The following is a 21880-nucleotide window of genomic DNA, read 5'->3' as shown; positions in this document are numbered from 1 at the left end:
GGAATTGAGTAAATAGGACATTTACACCATCTAAACTGGAAACAGAAAGGAATTGCGTGGACAGGCCATCTACACCATCTACACTGGAAACAGAAAGAATTGAGTGAATAGGCCATCTACACCATCTACACTGGAAACACAAAGGAATTGAGTGAATAGGACATCTACACCACCTACACTGGAAACAGAAGGGAATTAAGTGAATAGGCCATCTACACCATCTACCCTGGAAACAGAAAGGAATTGAGTGAATAGCCATCTACACTGGAAACAGAAAGGAATTGAGTGAATAGGACATCTACACCACCTACACTGGAAACAGAAGAGAATTGAGTGGATAGGCCATCTACACCATCTACACTGGAAACAGAAAGGAATTGAGTGAATAGGCCATCTATACCATCTACACTGGAAACACAAAGGAATTGAGTGAATAGGACATCTACACCATCTACTCTGGAAACAGAAAGGAATTGAGTGAATAGGCCATCTACACCATCTACACTGGAAGCACAAAGGAATTGAGTGAATAGGACATCTACACCACCTACACTGGAAACAGAAGGGAATTAAGTGAATAGGCCATCTACACCATCTACACTGGAAACAGAAAGGAATTGAGTGAATAGGACATCTACACCACCTACACTGAAAATGGAAGAGAATTAAATGAATATGCCATCTATACCATCTACACTGGAAACAGAAGAGAATTAAGTGAATAGGCCATCTATACCATCTACACTGGAAACAGAAAGGAAGGGAATTCTTCAGTAAACTTTACCTAATTGTTTCACATATAAAATTGACCTATTTCCTAATGCTTTCATGTATATGAGATGAACTATTGTCATACTGTAAAAAAAAAATCCAATGAATGTCAAATAAGTTGACATTGTGGAGTCCAATGATTACTTTTTTTTTTGTAGAGACAGAGTCTATCTTTATGGCCCTCAGTAGAGTGCTGGGGCATCACACAGCTCACAGCAACCTCTACCTCTTGGTCTTTAGCAATTCTGTTGCCCCAGGCTCCCGAGTAGCTGGGAATGCAGGCACCTGCCACAGCGCCTGGCTATTTTTTTGTTGCAGTTTGACTGAGGCTGGGTTCAAACCCTCCACCTTCAGTATATGGGGCTGGCACCTTATCAACTGAGCCACAGGTGCCATCCTCCACTGATTACTTTTTAAGTGAATCAGTAGAGTCCAGGGGTAGTTGATAAATCCATTCCATTTTTCTTTTTGTGTGTTTGAATAGAATTAAAAATAAAAAATGAGCTCAACAATAGAAAGAAAGAACTGTGTAGTGGAATCTACAATATATTATGTGTCCAATACTTCTTGTCCCTTTTCCAAACCACTAAAACTGAATTTGATTTTAATAAACCAAGTAGTGAGATAAGTTTTGGAGATCAGAAATATAACATAGTGCCTATCGCTGATCATGTATTGTATACATAAAACTTTCTAAGAAGGTAGATCTTTTTTTCTCACTTGTTCATCCATTATTTATTTACTTAGTGACTACTATATACCAGGCATTGTTTGGGGTCCTGAGTGTATGGAAATGAACAAAGGTGACAAAAATCTTTGGACTCTGGAGCTTCCATTTGGTAATATTAGCCTGCATATGCTGAGATATTATTCAGAGGCTACTGATGGTATTGTTTTGTTTATTTTGCCCCAGTCTTTCACAGTTATGTTCCCATAGAGTTAAAAGAATTCTTACTGTATTTTCTCCTTTTCAAAAAATCCTCCTGTTTAATTTGAAGTAATTTAAAAATCCTCTTTTTCCTTTATGCCGTACATCTTATCCACTGTCAACTTCTCCCAGATTTTTCTCTGCAATATCTCTTGGAAAATTACATGAAAAAGTTAATGTTGTAGATCTCTCTATTTTAAACATTTTCCTTTTGCAATGCTAGAATCACAGTCCTCAAGAAATATATCTACCATTACATCCTGAAAGACAAGGCTGATTTTACGGGCACATAACTTAGGCAGAGCCACAGGGCCCTGTTGTCAGAAGAGGACCAAGCTTGATTTAATGCTTTCTTGTCATTGCCTTGAAATTCTTAATATTTTTAGACAAGGAGACCCACATTTTTGTTTTGCTCTGGGGGGTTTGCAACTTGTAGCTGGCCCTCCTAGAGAGATTATAGTATTACAGATCCTTATTTGATGACTTATGCTGAGTGTTTTTATCTCACCAAATAATAATAAAGGGGCAGGAGGGAACCTTGGGAGGTGATAGATATGGCTCTGGCCTTGACACTAATAATTTCACAAGTATATGCTTATTCCCAAAGTCATTAAGTTGACACATTGAAATAAATACCGCTTTTTGCATGTGAATCATACCTCAATAGGTGGTAAATTAATTAACTAGCAGCTAACTAAATATTTGACTCTTTGAAATCAACAAACAAACAAATTGGGTAGAGATTATTTAGTTCACTTAAACAACTTTATAGACCACATCAGTTTATTCTTGAACTACTTAAGCATTCCGAATTTGTTCCACATGATTGATTTTGGATGTCTGAGTTTCCCAAAGCAGGACTGGCTTTTATTCAAATTACATTGTTATTTCTCTCTATCTCAGAAACTTATAAAGGAGCCAAAGTGAATTGTTACAAATCAGTATGGAGAAATCATTATATTAGAAATTAATGACATACCTTCTTTATATGAAGTTTATAAAGGTGGCTTGAGGTTGGGCCAGGGGTCAGAAGCTTTTACTTCAAGAACCAGTCAACATTTTAGGCTTGTGGACTATTTTTTTTCTGCCTCAACTACTCCACTTTGACACTGCTGTACAAAAATGAGTGTGGTTTGAGAATGGTTGTTTTTCAATAAAACTTTATTTACAACCATAACTTGTTGGCTGGATTTGGGTTTAAGCAATAGAAACAAAAATCATGGTCAACTAACACTCATGTGTCGAATCCAAATATATTAATATTTAATCATTAAAATGGTAACAATGATAGCAACCATTTTTTGAAGGAGCTGTCCAATGTGCCAAGTACTTTAAAGGAACTTATTGCCTCATTTAACCCTCGAAACAGGTATAATAACAACAATTCAAGCTCGTAGATTGTAATGATGCAGTGTTTATGGCAATGGCATTATGTAATATTCTAGAAAGTTTATTTTTAAAATAGATCACTACAGGTCATAAGCTTTTAAAGAAGTAATTTCTTAAGTTCCTACATAAGGAATAAATTATTTTTAAAGTCTAAAATAAGCCTCTCTACCCCTTCAGAGTCAATTTGAAGTCTAAAAACCATCCTTTAAGAATAAGTTAAGCTGCTTAGGTTCTGTTGTGAAGCTGAGGGCTTGTTTTGTTACTTTGGATTAATTAACCTAAATTTAGAATTAGTTAAGCAACAGGAAAATGTTTCTTTACTTTCTAGTCTATGTAAAAACATAAAAAGGTAAAGATTGACTTCCTCTGTAAGAATTTTAATTTTTCATTTTGATCTGAGAGGATATATTGTCATTGCACATAAAGTCACATTTTACAATGAACATAATTACATCTAAAACTATACATTCTAGTGTGCTTAATAATAGATAATAAAATCTGAACAATAATTTTCTTCTTGTCACATATAAATATATAAAAATATACATGTGTATCTATTAGGCTATGCATCTAAGAAAATTGTCGGCACTGCATTCTACACACACATGAGTAATGTTAACAGAATTTGTCTTCTGGGTGGTGCCTGTGGCTTAGTGGGTAGGACACTGGCCCCATATACCGAGGGTGGCGGGTTCAAATCCGGCCCCCCCCAAACTGCAACAAAAAATAGTCAGACATTGTGGCAGATGCCTGTGGTCCCAGCTACTCAGAAGGCTGAGGCAAGAGAATGACCTAAGCCCAAGAGGTTGCTGTTGGCTGTGATGCAATGGCACTCTACCAAATTGTCTTCTAAAAACCCCAGATACTGATACCAGAGATAAAACAAGGAAGTAAGCTAACAGAGACACCAACTATTTATTGTCCACAGTTAGCTCTGTCTGTCCTCCTAGCCTTATCCCTGGGTTTTCTGGTTTCCTTTGGACCTGTTTGAACCAGGGTGTGTGTGTGTGTGTGTGTGTGTGTGTGTGTGTAGCACTCAGCCCACTTCCTGCTCCTGGTGTGAAGTTGTAATGAGCATTGTTAAATTTACTAATGAAGCCAGATAGGGGACAAGAGAGGGGTCCGTGGTACGTACCCTACTGTACATTTACTAAAACTCCCCTTTCTTCCAAGTCTCTTTTTACTTTCTTGCCAGCCCATTCCAGCTTGTCATGCAGGCAGGCAGGCTCTCCCCTTTCCACCCATGCATAGCTATTCCACTCCACCCACCTCCAGACTTTCAGGGCCCACTTGCTCTTTGCTCAGCAAAACAAAAGCCCCTGAGTAATTAAGAGACTCCGAGTTCCTCAGAAAGTAAATTAGTCATCACTCACTGTACTTGAGTCCCTCTTGGTGCTGATCTCACCATAAGTATTTCTTCCAAACACATTCAGAGGCTCTCTGCAAATCTTTCCCATCTTATTTTATTTATAAAGACAGAACAGAAAAGAGTACCTAATTCCCTCTGTTTATGTCCACTGTGCTTAGTGATGGGAAATCAGAAAGGAATGAAGCCAGGGCTTTGTGACTGCAGGGACTTCTTTCTCATTTTCTGATCTGCAGTTCTATGAGAATCTTAAGGAAGTATCTGATATAATCCCGGTGAGATTTAGATCTGGAATTTATTGGAATTAAGTTACATATCAAGTAACTTTTAGGGCACATAGAAGAAGAAACTAAGAAGAATTCCCCAGTCACACCTGTCTGAACAGTTTTCATTATCAAATCCATGTTTCTAACGCATACAAAAATCATCCTCTGTTGCAGTAGAGAACTAAAATGTTTATTAAGTTATCTTGTTGGAGAGGATGAGTCATAATCTGCCAAAGGCTCTAGATCTTTGAAAGAACTTGTGACTGAGAGAATTAATGTTGTTTCTAAAAGGGATTATTAGACAAATAAATAAGGTCCTGAAACAAACATAATCTTATATTAGTAAGATTTGGGGATGTTTAAACATATGTCAAATACTCAGGCTGTCAAAGTAACCATTAGCCTTAATGTATTAATATGGTTGTTTTGTCAGATTCTTTTTGTACAGTTCTTTATTTTTCCTTTTATTTGAAGTTTCTGTCGTTTGAAAAACTTTGACTTCTCTTTTTTAATGTTCCTTCTTAATTATCAAATATTTCATAAATTTAACATGTATAGAAAATGGCATGACCAATATTTGAGTACCTACCACTCAGCTTTTAAAAAACTAGTAGTTCTTTATGGTTAGTTCAGATTTTTCATTCAGAAATAAAACATGATGAGCAGAAGTTCCCCACGTACCATTTCTGGATCTCATTCTTCTCCCTAATCTGTAGAGAATCAGGTTTATAATTGGGATGCGTGTTTTATAATTGTATAAACTATCAATATGCAACCTGGTCTTCTCTTTCCCTCAGCTTTGTGTTTGGGAAATAGATTCACGTTGATATGTGTAGATTTGTTTATTTGATTGCTGTATAACAGCAGTGGATATTCCAATTGCTTTCAACATATACCTGGACTTAAAATTTGATAGATTGAAGGATATAATCAAATTCAAATTTTCTAGATCTTGCTGTATTGCACTTCAAACTGCTGATATCAGTTTACATTTCTACCGGCTCATATGAGCAGCTCCACTTTGGGCTAAATTTTTTGTGTTCAATATTTTCAATTTTCTACCAACCTGATATAAATAATCAAAATAGTTTAAACACACATTTTCTTGATTACTGTAGAAGTTTGACTTTTTTTTCACATTTTGTTGGTTCTGGGTTTCCTGTTCTGTGAATTTATGAATACTTGTTCAATCTGGACCTTGTTTTTCAGTTGTCTAGTAATATGCAGTACAGACATCTCCCAGCCTGCAGCTTGTGTCTTAACTTTTATTTGCTATATATTTAGAAGTAATAAGTTTTGATTTGCTAACATTTAATAGTCCTTAACTTCTGGTTTGGTGCTTTTTGAGTTTTATCAATACCAGAGTCATCAGAGACATTCTGTATTAAAGTCTATGAGCATTAAAGTATTTGGAATAAAATAAGGAGTTCAATCTCTTCTTATATAAAAACAATTGTCCAAGATTAGTTGAAAACTTCACCCCCAGTGCCCCCTCTGACATATATCAGACGCACACGTGTGTACAATTCTGTTTCTGGACACCTTGGTCTGTGTGACTAGATGTCTAAGTTTTAGCTGATAAGATGTTGTCATAGTACTATCCCTTACTATAAACCTTGATATCTCTCAGGGCAAGTTCAGTGATATTGGTATTATTTAGACTGGTTTTATCTATACCAGAGTCATCAGAGACATTCTGTATTAAAGTTTATGAGTGTATCTATACACTGTTAGTCTATTGGTATTATTTACTTCACCTGTTCTTGGCCTTGCCATTCCTGCTGTACATTATGGAAATTTAACAACTGAGAAGGGACAATCAGAAAGGGGCTTCACAGGAGACGGAAGAAACCTGCCCTGCTGAACCAGGAAGGCTTGCAGCCAACTCCAGAGGGACACAGTATTTATAGCCCTGCAGTCCTTTACCCCCTTGTATCTCTCACCTTTTCTCTTACATGAGAGGAACCTGCTTCCAATTCTCTTTGAAAGTGCTCTACACTTTCTGTTCTTCCTAAATAAAATCTCTCTCTGTTGCCCTGAAGTTTGCATTAGTCACTTTTTCTTTCTATCCACACTGCCTGTGCCGCTCCAATTTTATTTTCAGTTTCCACTCACTATTTTTTTCCTACTTAAATTTTTTCTATTTTTTTTATCAAATCATAACTGTGTACATTAACGCATTTATGGGGTACAATGTGGAATGCTTACGTGAAACTGGTTAACGTAACCCTCATCTCCCTTATTTGTTGCGGTAAGACGTTTACACTCTACTCTTAGTAGTTTTGAAATGTACCATTGCACTGTGCACATTAGGTGAGGTCCCACTAATACCCTCCACTCAGTTTTGATGACCACAGTGCCTCAGTTGAACTTTATAGCTCAGCCTCGTAATCGAACCAGGTCAGCTGGGTTTGGGCACCTGGGAACTCCCGAGCCCCAGTTTTACGAATGAGATTTAATTTGTTACAGACTTCTCTATGTAGTTCTTCTGTAGTACTTTGTAAATTTTCAAAAGGTCTTACACAACTTTTATCAGATTTGTGTCTATATATCCTACTATTTATTTTACGAATGGGAATTTCAATTAAATTTTTATTGAGTATTGGTGATTTAGGAATGACACTAATTTTTTTGTATATTAACTGCATTGACCACCAACAGCTCTGCTACAATTTCTTGTTTGTGATAATTTGTCTATAGTTTTGCCCGGAATTGGTATATAGATAATCATATCATCTAAAATTAAGGTTTTGTCCCTCCTTTTCTAATTGTATCTCTGATATTTTTTTCTTCTTTTATTGTTCTGGGGGTAGGTCTTAATAAAATGTTGAATAGAAGCAGGGATAGTGGACATGCCGGGCTTGTTTCTATCTGTTGACGTGAATGCTTATTGTGTTACCATTAATTTGTCGTTTATGTTTTTATAGATGCCTTTTATCGTGTTAATAAAGTTCACTTCTGTTTCTACATTGCTGAGAGCTCTCCTCATGATGAGTTGCTTTTATCCAATGTTCTTCTGCATCTATTGAGCTGACTGCACAGATCTGTTTCTTTAATTTGTTAGCCTAATATTAGAATAATAATTATTCTGATTTTGAACTGTTTTAGATTCCTGGGACACTTGATTTTTGTACCATTATTTTTAACACACAAATGAAGTACGCTGCCATTGCACGTAGGATTTTTCGAATCTCGTCATAAGGATCATCTGTTCTATTTTATTTTATATTGCTAGCCTGGTTTTGTTAGGAAAGTTATACCTCCTTCCTGATATGATATAGGGTTATTTTCCTCTTTTTTCTCTCCTGTGAAAGAGTCTAAATTAAGTTCTTGTGGAATTTCATATGATCCTAGATTTTATAGTGGGGTCCCTGGTGGACAGGAGGGAGAAGGGATACTTCAATTAATGATTTATTTTATAGTTTCATTTTATGGTTTATTGGTTTGTGGTTTATGACTTGCTATCTGTAGAGTTATTAATTTTAACTAATGGTTCACCTTTATACAATATCCTTTCAGGATTTTTACAATCACTACTACATCTAAAGATGTCATCCTTTTGGCTACCAATATTATTTATTTATAACTTTCTTTTATATAAAATTCAGTGACTTCTCATGCTCATTATCTAGATTTGAGCCCGACATCACAGTCAAGGGGCACAGTCCTCTGCAAGACTGCCCTCGCTTGAGTTGCTAGGGCAAGCTTGGGGGTTTCCAAGGCTTCCCTAACACATGCCAGCAGGCTGCAAATTTGAGGGTTCCCATTAGTCTTTCCACGTTTGGTGATTTGCTAGAATGAGTCATGATTAATCAGGGAAGTGCTACATTTATGATTTTATTTTTATCCTATAAAAAGGATATAAATTGGGCTCGGCGCCTATGGCTCAAGTGGCTAAGGTGCTAGCCACATGCACCTGGGTTTGAATCCAGCCTGGGCCCACCAAACAACAATGATGGCTGCAACCAAAAAAAAAAAAAAAAAAAAATAGCCAGGTATTGTGGCAGGTGCCTGTGGTATCAGCTACTTGGGAGGCTGAGGCAGGAGACTTGCTTGAGCCCAGGAATTGGAGGTTGCTGTGAGCTGTGATGCCACAGCACTCTACCCAGGGGGACAGCTTGAGCCTCTGTCTCAAAAAAAAAAGATATAAATTGGAGATAGCTATTAGAAGAGCCAGGTAAGACACAGTCTGGGTGGGGGTCCCAAATGTGAAACTTCCTTAGCCTCTCTTTGGGTTGTCAGGACACATCTCTCTCTCAGCACACCGATGTGTAACAACATGCAGAGTATGGACAACCAGGAAACCCGGAGCAAAAGGCAGCCACGTTCTTTACTTTTGGTCCGCAGAACCAACATTTCTTCTTCTTCTCCTCCTTCTCCTTCTTTCTTCTTCCTTTTTGATGTGAACCATCTCTTCTCTGTCTGAAGTGATTTGTTTGTTCCCAATATTTTGTGTTATTGATTTCCTTTATTTCTAGTCTTTATTATTTCCTCCTTTTCACTGATCTCTTTTGGCATCTTAAATGAACTTCTTTAGAAGTTCTTTGAGAAAATTTTATCTAGAGTGAATCTGTGTTCTGAACTTCAAAATTATGTTGTCTCTGTATGAGATTTCTTCATGTTGATTAGTTTGGCCTGCTGCCTCATTTTGCTTGGGGGATTCCATTGTTTCTCTTTCTCCTGCCCTCTGTTATCACCTCTAATTTTCTTTTTGATATTATAGTTGCCTTTACCTTGATCCTGAATGCCATCCAAACAAGGGCCATGTATTTTGATGTCATTTGGAGGTTGCTTGCTCCTTAATACTGGAGATGTCACATGTCTTGTGACCAGTCTGCCAGGGAGCTCTGACCCTTTCTATGAGCTACTTATCCTCCGGCCTCTGGAGGCCTGCAGCTTCCAGTGCAATCTCAGGTAGTAGGGGAAACCTGTCCCAGTCCCTGTCTTTAAGTCACCAGGTTCTTATCTTCATCTCACCTGAGGTGCATTAGTCTCCTTACCCCGTAGAAACATTTTGTTCCCAAATTGCACCGCTTCTTAACCCACCAAGAGTCCCTGTTGTATTTCGGTCAACAAAGAGGTTTACCTTGTTTAGACTCCACACCGTCTCTTTGGTTTCCTGTCTTTTTCCACACCTGTGGTGTGTTGGAGCAGAAGGGCTGTCATAAAGCTGGGCTCATCTTGCCACCTTGGGGCTAGTCTTTTTTTCTAGAAAAGTGATTTCTATGTTCCTCTGAAGACATTTGGTTTTATGATATTTGTTAAAATGAAATTAAGAAAAAGAGCCATTCATTTTAGTTCCAACAAATTCTGACACCCACGTTTGAATTCATTAATCACAAGAAACGACCAAATTAAGAAAGTAACCAATCTCGCCATAGCAGCAGTCTTTCACAGTCTTTGACAGTCTTTTTTTTTTTTTTTTGTCTTTCACATTCTTAAGTTTAATTTCATTTCCTAGGAAACTTTAATTAGATAGGTTTCTTTAGACAGTAGCTTTTTGATGTGTTTCTAAAGGATTTGGACAGTATTTTGTTAGGTTAAAAAAAATAATGGAGTAACGACAGTCTGGGCTATTCAACTATCTATCTCAAGAGTTTGTTCTTTAACCCTGTGGAATACTGATGGTGCACTATAATCTATGAGTAAGGGATTGATAGACAGCTCTCGAATGATGCAAGTAATCATTTTTTTCATGTTATTGAACCTGAATTTCATTTAGGAGAATTAGATTACCTGAATTAAGTTTCATGTGAGTTTTGTTTTATAATCTTCTTTTGTAATAAACCTGCATTCATTTTATCTTGAAAATCTATTATGTTTCTTTGAAAATTATGAAAGAGCCTGCAATACAAATCTTGGATGATATACTTGAAACATTTTTCCACATATAGGCAGTATCTCTACCATTCTATCTTTATACCCAGCAGGGTACACTCGGCCCTTTTGCCATTTGTCACCTATAAATCGTCACATACTATTCATGAATTAAAGAAGCAGAGCTTTCATATACAATTTGAAATATTTTCATCAAACTGGTTAACAAAAAAAGAAGAAGAAGCAGAGCAATTTCCATTCTTCCATTTGTATTAACCATAACCATTTGCATTCAGTTACTTTCTTCTTAGCCTCAGAAATTTGACAGTCATCGTGTTATTTTTACCTGCTGGCCTTACAAATTGAATTACAAGTTATTTTGGAAAATAAACATTTTTAACTAATTTCTCACACTTTTCATTCTAAAAAAAAATTTTTTTCCTTTAGTTATATGCAGTCCTAAGAACAAATATAATAGTTTCTTTACATAATAACTTCTTTAACTTTTAAATCTGCATTGATAATTTTTTTGAGGATGGAAGTTGTGTTATAGTATATATTAAATGTCATATTTATTAGTACACAATGAAAACTTTAGACTATAAATAATAGAAAGTGGTGTTCAAAGCATTTTGTTCCTGAGAATATTAAACTCTGCTGTGGTAACATCTGACCAGGTCTGCCTGCTAGGCATCCATTCTCAACAAGGAGTTAAAACACCTCTGAAGGGGTGAACATTTGTTTATAGTTAGGGATGAGGGAAGAAATTCTTATCTTTTTAATGTATAATGCAGAGATAGCTATGCAAAGTATATAAACATATATGTATAAAATTTAACTGTGGTATTAATATTACATATAAGTTTGTGATTAGGAACAAAATATCTAGAAGACTTTTTAAAAGAGGGGGTGATCAATAAAGATTAGGAAACACTGATTCAGGGTAATTATAAGAAAAAAGAAATATTTGCTTTATTTTTCATGTAGCGTTGCTAAGTTTTTCTGAGTAATGCAACAAAAATACTTATAGAAAGTTTATTATACCCTTACAAATCTTACCACACTTCTTTTTTTTTAGAGACAGAGTCTCACTTTGTCACCCTCCGCAGAGTGCTGTGCCATCACAGCTCACAGCAACCTCCAGCTCTGGAGCTTAGGTGATGCTCTTGCCTCAGCCTCCTGAGTAGCTGGGACTACATGTGCCTGCCACAACACCCAGCTATTCTTTGTTGCAGTTTGGTCGGGGTGGGTTCGAACCCTCCACCCTCAGAATATGGGGCCAGCACCCTACTCACTGAGCCAACAGGCGCTGCCCTTTATCACACTTCTTAAAAATATAAATTTTAAGGACAGTGCCTGTGGCTCAAGGAGTAGGGTGCCAGTCCGATATATCAGAGGTGGTGGGTTCAAACCCATCTCTGGACAAAAACTGCAAAAAAAAGAAAAAAATATATATATATATAAATTTTAACTTATATGTATTCACAATTAGGAGTGTATATGGTGGCTATGAAATAGAGCAGAGGTCCCAGTGAGCCCTTCTGGCTGTGATGGGTCTTCTGGATAAAGGGCCAGTGTCATGGCGGGCTGCAGGCTCAGAGGGATAAGGGGGAGTCCACCTTTCCACAGATGCCTTCTGACTGCCTGGGATTGCAGAAAGCCAGAGATTAGACCCTTGCACAGGTGATTTTTGTGGAAGCCCTCCAAGTAATTAGGGTATTAGGGTCTGTCCATAACCCCATAGCCTCCTCCCTTTCATACGGTACACAGCATGTCCCTGGCAAGCTCCTCCTTCTCCATTGAAATAATCTGGAGCCACCCACTGAGAAGTGGTTACCAAGCTTGTCTTTCTACCTGATTCTTCTGAACTATTGTATTTCTCCAAATTTAAATCCTACAGCAAGCTCCATAACCTATACTGACATAACTGGGAATCATTGAAACTAATTTAATTTCCCTACCATCTTCCTTTAAACGCTGCCCTAGTTGGCTATGTCAGGATAACCCGTATTTTCAAGCATGTTAGACATATTTTGATGTATATTGTTTTCCATAAAAATATTATCAATTCAGAGTTAATACTGACTTTCAGAGATGTTGAGTGTTGTCTTGTACAAATTAACAAATTATTTTAAGAGAGAGGCTTTCTTGAGCCCAGGAGAATCTGGAATCAGAATTTCTAGTAGGAAACTCAGTAAGAATATAGGTATTTTAATATAATCACACCACAGTTTGCTAAATCCTTTTCATGGCTTTTATATAGTTTTCCTGCTGAGCAAATGATAATGCAAATGAATCCAGCTGCATTTTTTACTATGAATTATGGCCATTTACACAGATCATTCTGTCCATTTTGTTGATAATAAATGCATAGTTACTAAAGTGATTAATTGTACTTACTTATGTCATTAGGCAACAGTCTATCAGGATATATTTCAGGTATTTATTAGTAGTGTTCTGCTTTTAAAAAGAAAACCAGGCAACTTTGAAGTGGATCAACACTCTTCGAGTGGAAATCTTAGTCTGAAAATATAGGTGAAGGGAGAGATGATATTGGGGAAACCGTTACTGCTTCCTCTGCTGGTAGAGCTGCCAGGTCAGGCATGTGGGTGGGACATTCATGACCCATCTGCATTTGTCCAGTATTTCTAGGGGGGGAAACAAGCACAGGTCTTTCTTGTATTGTTTATTGCAGGGCCAGGACTAAGAAGCCAGAGCTGGAGAGGAATGGCCTCTTGCTGGGACGTGCAGCAAAGGCTCAGTCCTCTGGCCCACAGAGACTGTGCTTGGGGCAGAAAGCTTGTCGACCCCTGCAGAGGAGTTGTGCCTGCTGCTATTTGGGGTCCCAGGAGAGCCCACAGACTCCCTCTGCTCTCAGTGGACCAAAAAGGGAACCCCACTGGAAGTTTAATTACTCCAGGCTGTGGGTCAAGAAAGGATTCCACTGGCCCCTGGGAAACCCTGCCAACAAAGAGCCGCCTCCTCCTGCTCAGCAAAGAGGCTGTGGCCTTTTTAGGTCTTTCACCACTAAAAGCCAGGGTGCTGTCCACTGCTCCTCATCTGCCACTGCTCCGGCATCACAGACTAACAGCAACAATGACATCAGGAACACATTGCCGTGAGGAAGCACAGAAAAATTCCCACACAGAGACTCAGACATGGAGGATAAAACTCAGAAATCCAATACTCCAAATTGTGCTAATCATAAAATAAATCACAGTCCAGATGTAGATATAAGAATGTAATAAAAGGAAAAAAGGGGATGGGGATGGGCATTAGATCTAAGCAGAAGATGATAATTTATGCATCAAATAGGGATCCTGGAGAAAAAAAGCCAATAATTAGATTGCAAGAAACTAGTATCCAATTTGTAAATTATTTTAGCAAAACCAGGATTTAGGAAGGGGTATGGTATCAGTGGAGTGTGGGGTGGCAGACGTATACCATGAAATTTGCAGGTTGAAAGGGGTGTGGGGGATAAGTAAGCCAAAAACAAATATTGAAGCAATGATAAAAAACAGATTGGTTGATTTATAACTATGGAGAATTAAACTGGGAGATTAGAAAAGCTAAGTAGAATGTCCAGATTAACAATGGGGAAATAATTAACAAATATTTGACCAAGCCAAAAAAAGATAAGATTGGAAGGTGAAATAGCAATGACATACCATAAATGGGAAACCTAAGACCAAGTATAGCTTTGGACATTGAGTGAGCACTCATTGAATTTTTCTATCAAAAACCCAGAAAATCCAGTAATGTTCAAACACAAAATCAAATTACATCATGTTTATAGAAAACCCATATAAAGTGGCCCCAAAAGTTGGCTGAAAATCATCTCTGCAAATCTCCTAAAATGTGAAACTATATTAAATGTTTAGCAGAATGTATAAAATAAGTGAGGAAAATTCTCAAGGCCAAAAATTAAGTTTGACTTGAGTCCAGAATCCCAGGTGGGGGCCAATATTCTGAAGGAATTGGCAGATTCCTGTTATCAGAATGTGCGGTCTGGGGGGTGGGGGGATTGCCCAAGATAGAAGAGCCTGCAGGCCTGTGCAAGATAAGGAGTCCAAAAGACACCTCCTAAAGCACCAGGGCAGGCAAGGTCTGTGCCTCCATGCAAAAAAGGAAAACGCTTATTGTCCCTCAGAGGGAAATGATGAGGAAACCTTCAGTCTTGACCTTGACCTCTGGTGAATCAAACTGCTATCTATGCTGAGACTGTGTAAAACAGCCTGCCCTCACACAGACGTGGGCTTCAGAATCACCATTAGCTCCGAAGTTGATTTAAAAGGGCACCAGATTTGTATGACATCGATTCTTTATGGAAAAAATGTACTCTGAATACAAGTCTTGAAAATCTAGAGGAAATTCATGATTTTCGGGCAAAATATAAACTGCCAAATTGAAAGATGAAATAAGAAACAGTAAGGAACATAATCAGAACCCACTGGAAAGTTTGCTCTACCAAAACAAAAAGGACTGTGCCCAGGTGTTTCTCCTGGTGGTTTCCACCTACTTACACACATCTGCTACTCTTTATTTAAAAAAAATTATAGATCACACAAAAGGCAGAAAGCTCCACAATATTACTACTGGGGTTATCGTAACCCAAACCAGATAATGATATACAAGTAAAATTATCGGCCAATTTCATATGTAATTATATCTGTAAAACTTATAAATGAATTTATTATCCAGTAAAATCCAACAGATTCTTATACATTATAATCTCGAGTTTATCCCAGGAATAAACAAATGATTCACATCAGGGGCTCTTGTGATATATTTGATTTAGGCTTTTAAGGAATCAAAGGTTAAATCCCTCAAAGTAAAATAAAAAGAGAAGGAAATTTCACTAACATGGTAGAAATTAATTGCCAAGACCCACTGAAACCATTACATATAGATGTTGAATAAACTTTCACTTGAATAGTTTGCTATTATTGCCTCATTGTTATTTAGTAGCTACTATACTCACGGCAGTCTACTGTATCAGTATAGCTAATGTATGGATATGACTGACTCCAGAAACAAGCCTTGGAAAGGAAATAATCTTATTTCGTTTCCATATGAAATGTTCATATTTCTATAAAACCCAGGAGATTTTATTAAAAATGCTAGAATCAATAGAATAATCTAGTGATCAATATAGAGAAATAAATAGCTTTTATCTCCACTGAAATAACTGGCTAGGAATGGTGAAATGTATTTGCAGGGGGCGCTGAAAAGTGTATACACATTTTAAGAAAGAAAGAACTGGATTAAAATTGTAATATATATATCAATAACAAAAGATGAATACAAGTCATGTTGAGCACCTCTCTGTGTACAGAAGCCAAATGTGACTTGAGTATTACAAATATAGTATAGCTTTTTCCTGGCTTAAAATGTGTATATATTTTTGGCACCCTCTGTGTTTATGTGTGTGTGTGTGTATGTATATACACATATACACACACTACATATATGCTCTACAAATCTTATGTTTCTAGAGCTAACGCCACCAAAGTTAAAAGCCATACTGCTGACTAGGGAGAAAATATTTACGGTACATATATCAGACAAAAACTACAAAATCTGATAAGACAAAATAATGCCACAGAATATTGTCAAGATTATGAACAGTAAAAATTAATTACTTTAAATAGAAATTAAATCTAAATGATCGATGTTAACAGATGAGCAACAATCAATACATTTGACTACCCTGGTACTCGTATAAATTTCAGACAAGAGAAACTTGACATTGGTGGAAGGAAAATTAAAAGTCATCAAATTAATCCCTTTCATGTTTTCTAAAATTTAAGACTCACAAACCTGTCCTTGCACCAGCAATTCCAAATTTGGAAATCTGTTTATAGATATAAAAGCCTCAGTAAATACTGATATCAAGGAAGGGTGGTCAGTGCAGCCCTGCTTTTGAAGTAGCAAAATGTTTGGCCATTTTTTTCTGACAATGCTTGCAAGAACCCCTGCCAATGAATTAACGGGAGAAATGGTGATTTAAATGAATGTGGAACACTTTGGAAATTATGCATGTGATGAAAAAAAGAGTAAGACCTGTAGGCCTCAATCTGGAGGGACCTCCATGACTGTCAGGCAATGAGAAAAGTCAGCTGCAGCGTGATGTGTCAGCGCGACCCGTCTGTGTGTGTGCACATGTGTGGATGGGGGTGGAGGGGACCGGGGAGAGAATTTGAGCAGACGTGGGCCTGAAACACCCAAAAAAGGTGGGCAGGGCAGTTCATTAACTTTCATGTGTAGTCAAGAGTATTTCAAAGGTAAAATGCATTACCTTTGAATGACAAGGCAAATGCCCATTAAAAGTAAGTAGAGTCTACCAAAATGATAGATTTGAGAAATGATGTGAATTTCTTCCTCACATCTACATTAACCATCGGCATGGCTTTCAAGGTTGCATTCCTTAAGATACGATTATTAAAACTCCATTTCCTCCCACATTTGCCAAGTGTTAGTGACAGACAATCCTTTCTGGTAAGTTCCACATTAGCCTAGAAAAAGAGAGGCGCATTCTCCTTTATCCCTGCCTCGAATTTGTCATGCCAGATACAGAGGGATATGCGATGACTAATCCAGTCACCTGTGGGCTTTAATTAGAAGTTAATCTTATATTGTACATTTTAATTCCAGTTGCACCCTTCCTTACAAAATGAGAATTCTTGTCCATAGGACAGGTAAATGAAAATAGCATGCTATCTTTATATGTGTATTTTGTAACATTACTATTCGTAGTGCTAAATTCATAGAATGTGTACAAGATTAAAAATCTGTGTGACTGTATTAATATGGTAATATTGACTATTAATTTCACTAATAACGTAGTGGTGTATTAATATTAATTTATGTGTGCATGTGTACGCCCACACAAATTGCTTGGTATAGAATTACAGTTTCTCTGCTTGTCATATGTGGGAAAGTTGAGAGAAATAGAAGATATTTTAACTTTTTATTATAGTTTAATTATGGTTATTAATAAGTAAGCCGTTGTTTTATAATATACATTATGGAAACTTTAGAAAGTGTGACTTATTCAGAAAAGTGCGGCCCTGGTATGTATACAGAAATTCTATAAACTTATAGAAATAATTTAAAGATATTTACCTTTATAATTTATAATTTAATATCAAATTAAACACATGCTCTGTGTTATAATTTAATATTTAATATTAATATTAAATATTAATATTTATAATTTATTATTTAAATTTATAAATAATATCAAAGAGTGGATAATAAAGAAATAATAAGCACTCACACATATTCAAAATTTTAACATGTTTTTCCAGTTGTTTAAGATAGCTTTGGTCTGTTACGCTCTTGTTGGTGTGTTTCACACTTATTTTTTAAACAAAATGTTACCCTTGACCTCGGTTGGTATGACAGCAACTATAATTGATGCATTGGCAAATGTATGAAATAAATTGGAAGAAATTATGCTTTAGATGACAACTGCAACACCTCTTTGTTCCTCTAGGTGGCTTTCACAGTACTTTTTGACTTGGAAGCACTGCTGAAGATATGGTGTTTGGGGTTTACTGGATACATTAGCTCATCTCTCCACAAATTTGAGCTGCTCCTTGTAATTGGAACCACTCTTCATGTGTATCCAGATCTTTATCATTCACAGTTCACATACTTTCAGGTAATACAAATAATGCCTATTTGTCTTAAGATTTTTTTTTCTTTTTAAATACCTGTTACATTATTATAGCAACTACATATAACTAAATATAACATTTATATCTAATAACTATGTAATAAGTATGAACTTGAGAAGGGCTCAATGACATCTTCAGTATTGGAAATTGCATTGACAAATTGTAACAATTGTTTTTAAAACTTCTGAAAATGCCCAGTAAATTATGGAGATGTTTTCCATATGCTTCCTAAATTAGTGGTATGTTGATATACATAGTTATATGAATATATTATATTATATTGTATAATATATAGTTAAATATATTTATATATACAAGTCAGATTTTAAACTATTTAAGACACTGGCCCATACTTTAAAGAACAAGAAATATGAAGTTTATTCCAAGTATATCTCTTTCTTGTAAATAAGCCTATATGTATTTTCTCCACCAGTATTTATAAAGGAAATAATGAGGGTTTATAAAACTTACTTTTACAGATTTTATTAGTCATATTGTATTATGTTTACATACCTATTACTTTCTTTGTAATGATTAAATAACAGTATTTATAATTCTTATTTAATTTATGATAATTATCTATTTCTCATGTGATACATTGAATCACATTGCTTTATAATTATTTGATAAGCAGTAATTTTTAATTACATTCTTTGTAATTGTTAGATAATAGATGTATGCCCATAGTTCTGTTAGATACTTGGTCAAAATGATAAAATATGCATATGTGACATCCTAGTCAAAAATATATCCAATATTGTCATTTTATGACTCAAACTTGGTCATGGAAACACTAAAATGTGCATTGTTTTCTTAACAGCTATTTTTAAATAGTTTGGGAATAAAATGACAGTAGAATTTTAAAGAAGTGATTTAGAGAAAGAAGATCCCTACTCCTTAGGAGAAAGAAAATGCATTCCAACTTCATTGATTTTATTTATTGGAAATACCAAAGCTATGATTTTCAGAACAATATTAGCTTTCACTGCAAGATCATAACCTGTAACTCAATGTTTTTGATAGCTGGAGGAAAGAATATGCAAATAAAATTCATAAAAAGTGAAAAGAAAATATCCCACAACCCAGAAAAAAAGCTGAGTCTCTAATAATCACAGCCAAGAATATCAAAACCACACGGGCTGGATCTGAAAATCAAGCTTTCGCTTTCCTCAACACCTTTGGACACAAATCCCTCATCTTTTATTAAGTTATATCCTGAGGCTTGTTTATTATAGGAGGAATGGCAGGTGCCATAGATACACACGTGTTTAAAACTCTCAATACAAAGTGTGCTTTCCAAACATCTGTGCCATCCTATGCTCTGTGCACTGCTGTCTAGATTCACAGAATCATCACAGACAGTGCCTGCCTGGGACATCATCATGCATTAATTGAAGAGAACATGCCTGATAGTCAAAACAACAGGATACTTTTTTACAAACCTATTAAATTAGCCAAATTAAGAAAAATATTGTCTATTTTAGTAAAGGTATAGTATAAGTTTTTTGCAAGGCCATAAAATTGCTGTAGCCCCTGACAGATGATTTTTCAGAGAGAAAAATTGTGAGAGAGATGGTAGGTGTAATTTTAGAGGTGTTTGTGGGAGCCTTGACTACGGGGGTGACATTTGAACAGAGACCCGCAGTAAAAGAGCAGGCCTGGGCTACGAGGGAACCACCTTGCACATATGTGTCCTGAGGTCAGAGCAGGACTGAGAAGCCCAGGGAACAAACAGCATGCAGGCCGCTGTGCCCAGGCTGCCATAAACTCAAGGCAGCATGGTACAAGGGGAAACAGTGAAGTCTTGCAAGGCGCTGTGTTCTTACAGACCTCATGTAAGAACCGTCAGGACAATTCTGGCTGGTGTTTTGTGCATTTATTACCTGCCAGGCACTGTGCCGAGTGCACTGTCTGACTTGTTTCTCACAACAGTCTTGTGAGATAAAGACCCACGTGTTATGTATTCAGATCTCTCAAGAGCTCTGAAGACTTGCCCAAGACCACATGCCTATGCACAGTAGAGCTGAAATGTATTCCCAAGAAGTTTAATTTCTGAGTTCATATTCTTAGTCATGCAATCTCTACAGCATCTCACTCTGGATCTACAGAGCGATCTTTAAGGATAGATTCAGATATGTGACCAGGAAAATTGCGTTGGCAACAACCACAAAATGTTCTGAAGTGCTTATCTTTGAGAAAGATAGGCACTTTCTTAGGGTTTACTTTATCTCATATCTTATAGGAAGCTTTATTGGGTAGATAAAGCCAATGGCCTACTGATCCCCAAATAAATGAAAAGGCACCGTTAGAGTCAGTGATGAGGATTTTCCTTCCCGGGGATGCAGGTGTAACCCTTTGAAAATGGTGATCAAATCACCAAGGTGGGAGCTGTAGTAAGTTCTGTTTCTTCAAGTTAATGACATATTATTTCACATTGTATATTGAAGCAGTACCCTGAACCCCATAAATGCATCCAGGTACAAAGTTATGATTTGGTAAGAAATATTTTTTTAAAATAATGAAATATTTATCAGAGTTGCACAGGCGTATATGAGCTGCCTTTCTTAGAATTTGGGTTAGGACTCAAAATTACTTCGACTATCTTTTAAGATAGATTTTAATACAAGTGAAGAGAACACACAGTACAGGCAGTCCCTGAGTTACAAACATCGGACTGATGTACAACTCTCACAAATGGAGGGAATTATAGGTAATAGGGGCATATACCTGTCCTTACATGCAATTCAACTTCAGGACAAACCTACTGAACCTATCATGGTCATAACTTGGGGACTACATCTACTGAAATTTGAGATGTAAACTTGCCTGGATTCGGCTGTTCACAGTTAGAGAGTGAATTATTTATGGTTGAGAGTAGGCAAATCTGATAGAAATGTGAACTCTTTCCTGATTATTATTCTGAATATTAATATGGAAGTCAGTATTTTAATGGTTCTTATACTAGTGCTATTCACTTATTATTTAGAAAGATGACCTGAGTATAATCTGTTCTGATGTGGAAATATATGTTGAGAATCACAGCAGAGAATGCTGGTAGCTTATGATGCTGAATTTTACAACGTGATCTCGCACCTACATTTTCTTCTTTATGAGTTATGTTAAGGATTTTAAATTATCATTAGGGAAATATACATTTTCACAACTTCTTTGGTCATTTGTCCAGTTGACTTGATCTGCTGCTACAGACCATACATACCATTTGTGTTCTGCAGATAGAAGGAATGATAAGATTCACCCTCAATATTTCCTGTTAAATCTGAGTCTGGGAGTAAATATGGTGCCAGGTAGAGCAAAATTCAGAGGCTAAAATGTGTTGTTGAGAATCTTCTTCACCTACCTTTCTTCTTATTTGGCTTTATTCGTAAGCTGGCTTTCTCCATGGAGAGGCAAAATGGCTCCCAGGAGCTCATTAAGGCACCAATATATTTGAGCAAAAGTCCTGAGGATGACTCAGGGGATTGTGAATACTCTGGCAAAGCCTGGATTATGGGAGTCCAGGAGTCCCTCCTGAACCTCAGGGACTTAGAATGGAGTAGGAACAATTTGCCAGAGGAAAATCAGGAAGAAAAGGAAGCCAGGATGCCAGGAAGGCAAAAGCAAATGCCTGTTTTTACACATGTGAGAATCAAAGCCTAGTTTT

The 21880-nt window shown here is 36.7% G+C and overlaps 1 protein-coding gene across 4 annotated transcripts in view; it reads left to right on the top strand.

The window, feature by feature from the left end:
- The window catches only part of NALCN (sodium leak channel, non-selective), a 329433-nt gene that overhangs the window by 136185 nt on the left and 171368 nt on the right, over nucleotides 1–21880 (top strand). For all 4 annotated transcript variants that reach the window (XM_023513101.1, XM_023513099.1, XM_023513100.1 and 1 more), the window contains one exon: nucleotides 18036–18203. In XM_023513101.1, coding sequence (XP_023368869.1) covers nucleotides 18036–18203 — 168 coding nt within the window. The remainder of the gene's footprint in view (nucleotides 1–18035; nucleotides 18204–21880) is intronic.

The sequence above is a fragment of the Otolemur garnettii genome, unplaced genomic scaffold (genome assembly GCF_000181295.1).
Source record: "Otolemur garnettii isolate 467f Iridium unplaced genomic scaffold, OtoGar3 scaffold00034, whole genome shotgun sequence".
In the NCBI taxonomy this organism is placed as follows: Eukaryota; Metazoa; Chordata; class Mammalia; order Primates; family Galagidae; genus Otolemur; species Otolemur garnettii.
This window is presented reverse-complemented; position numbering and strand designations above follow the sequence as displayed.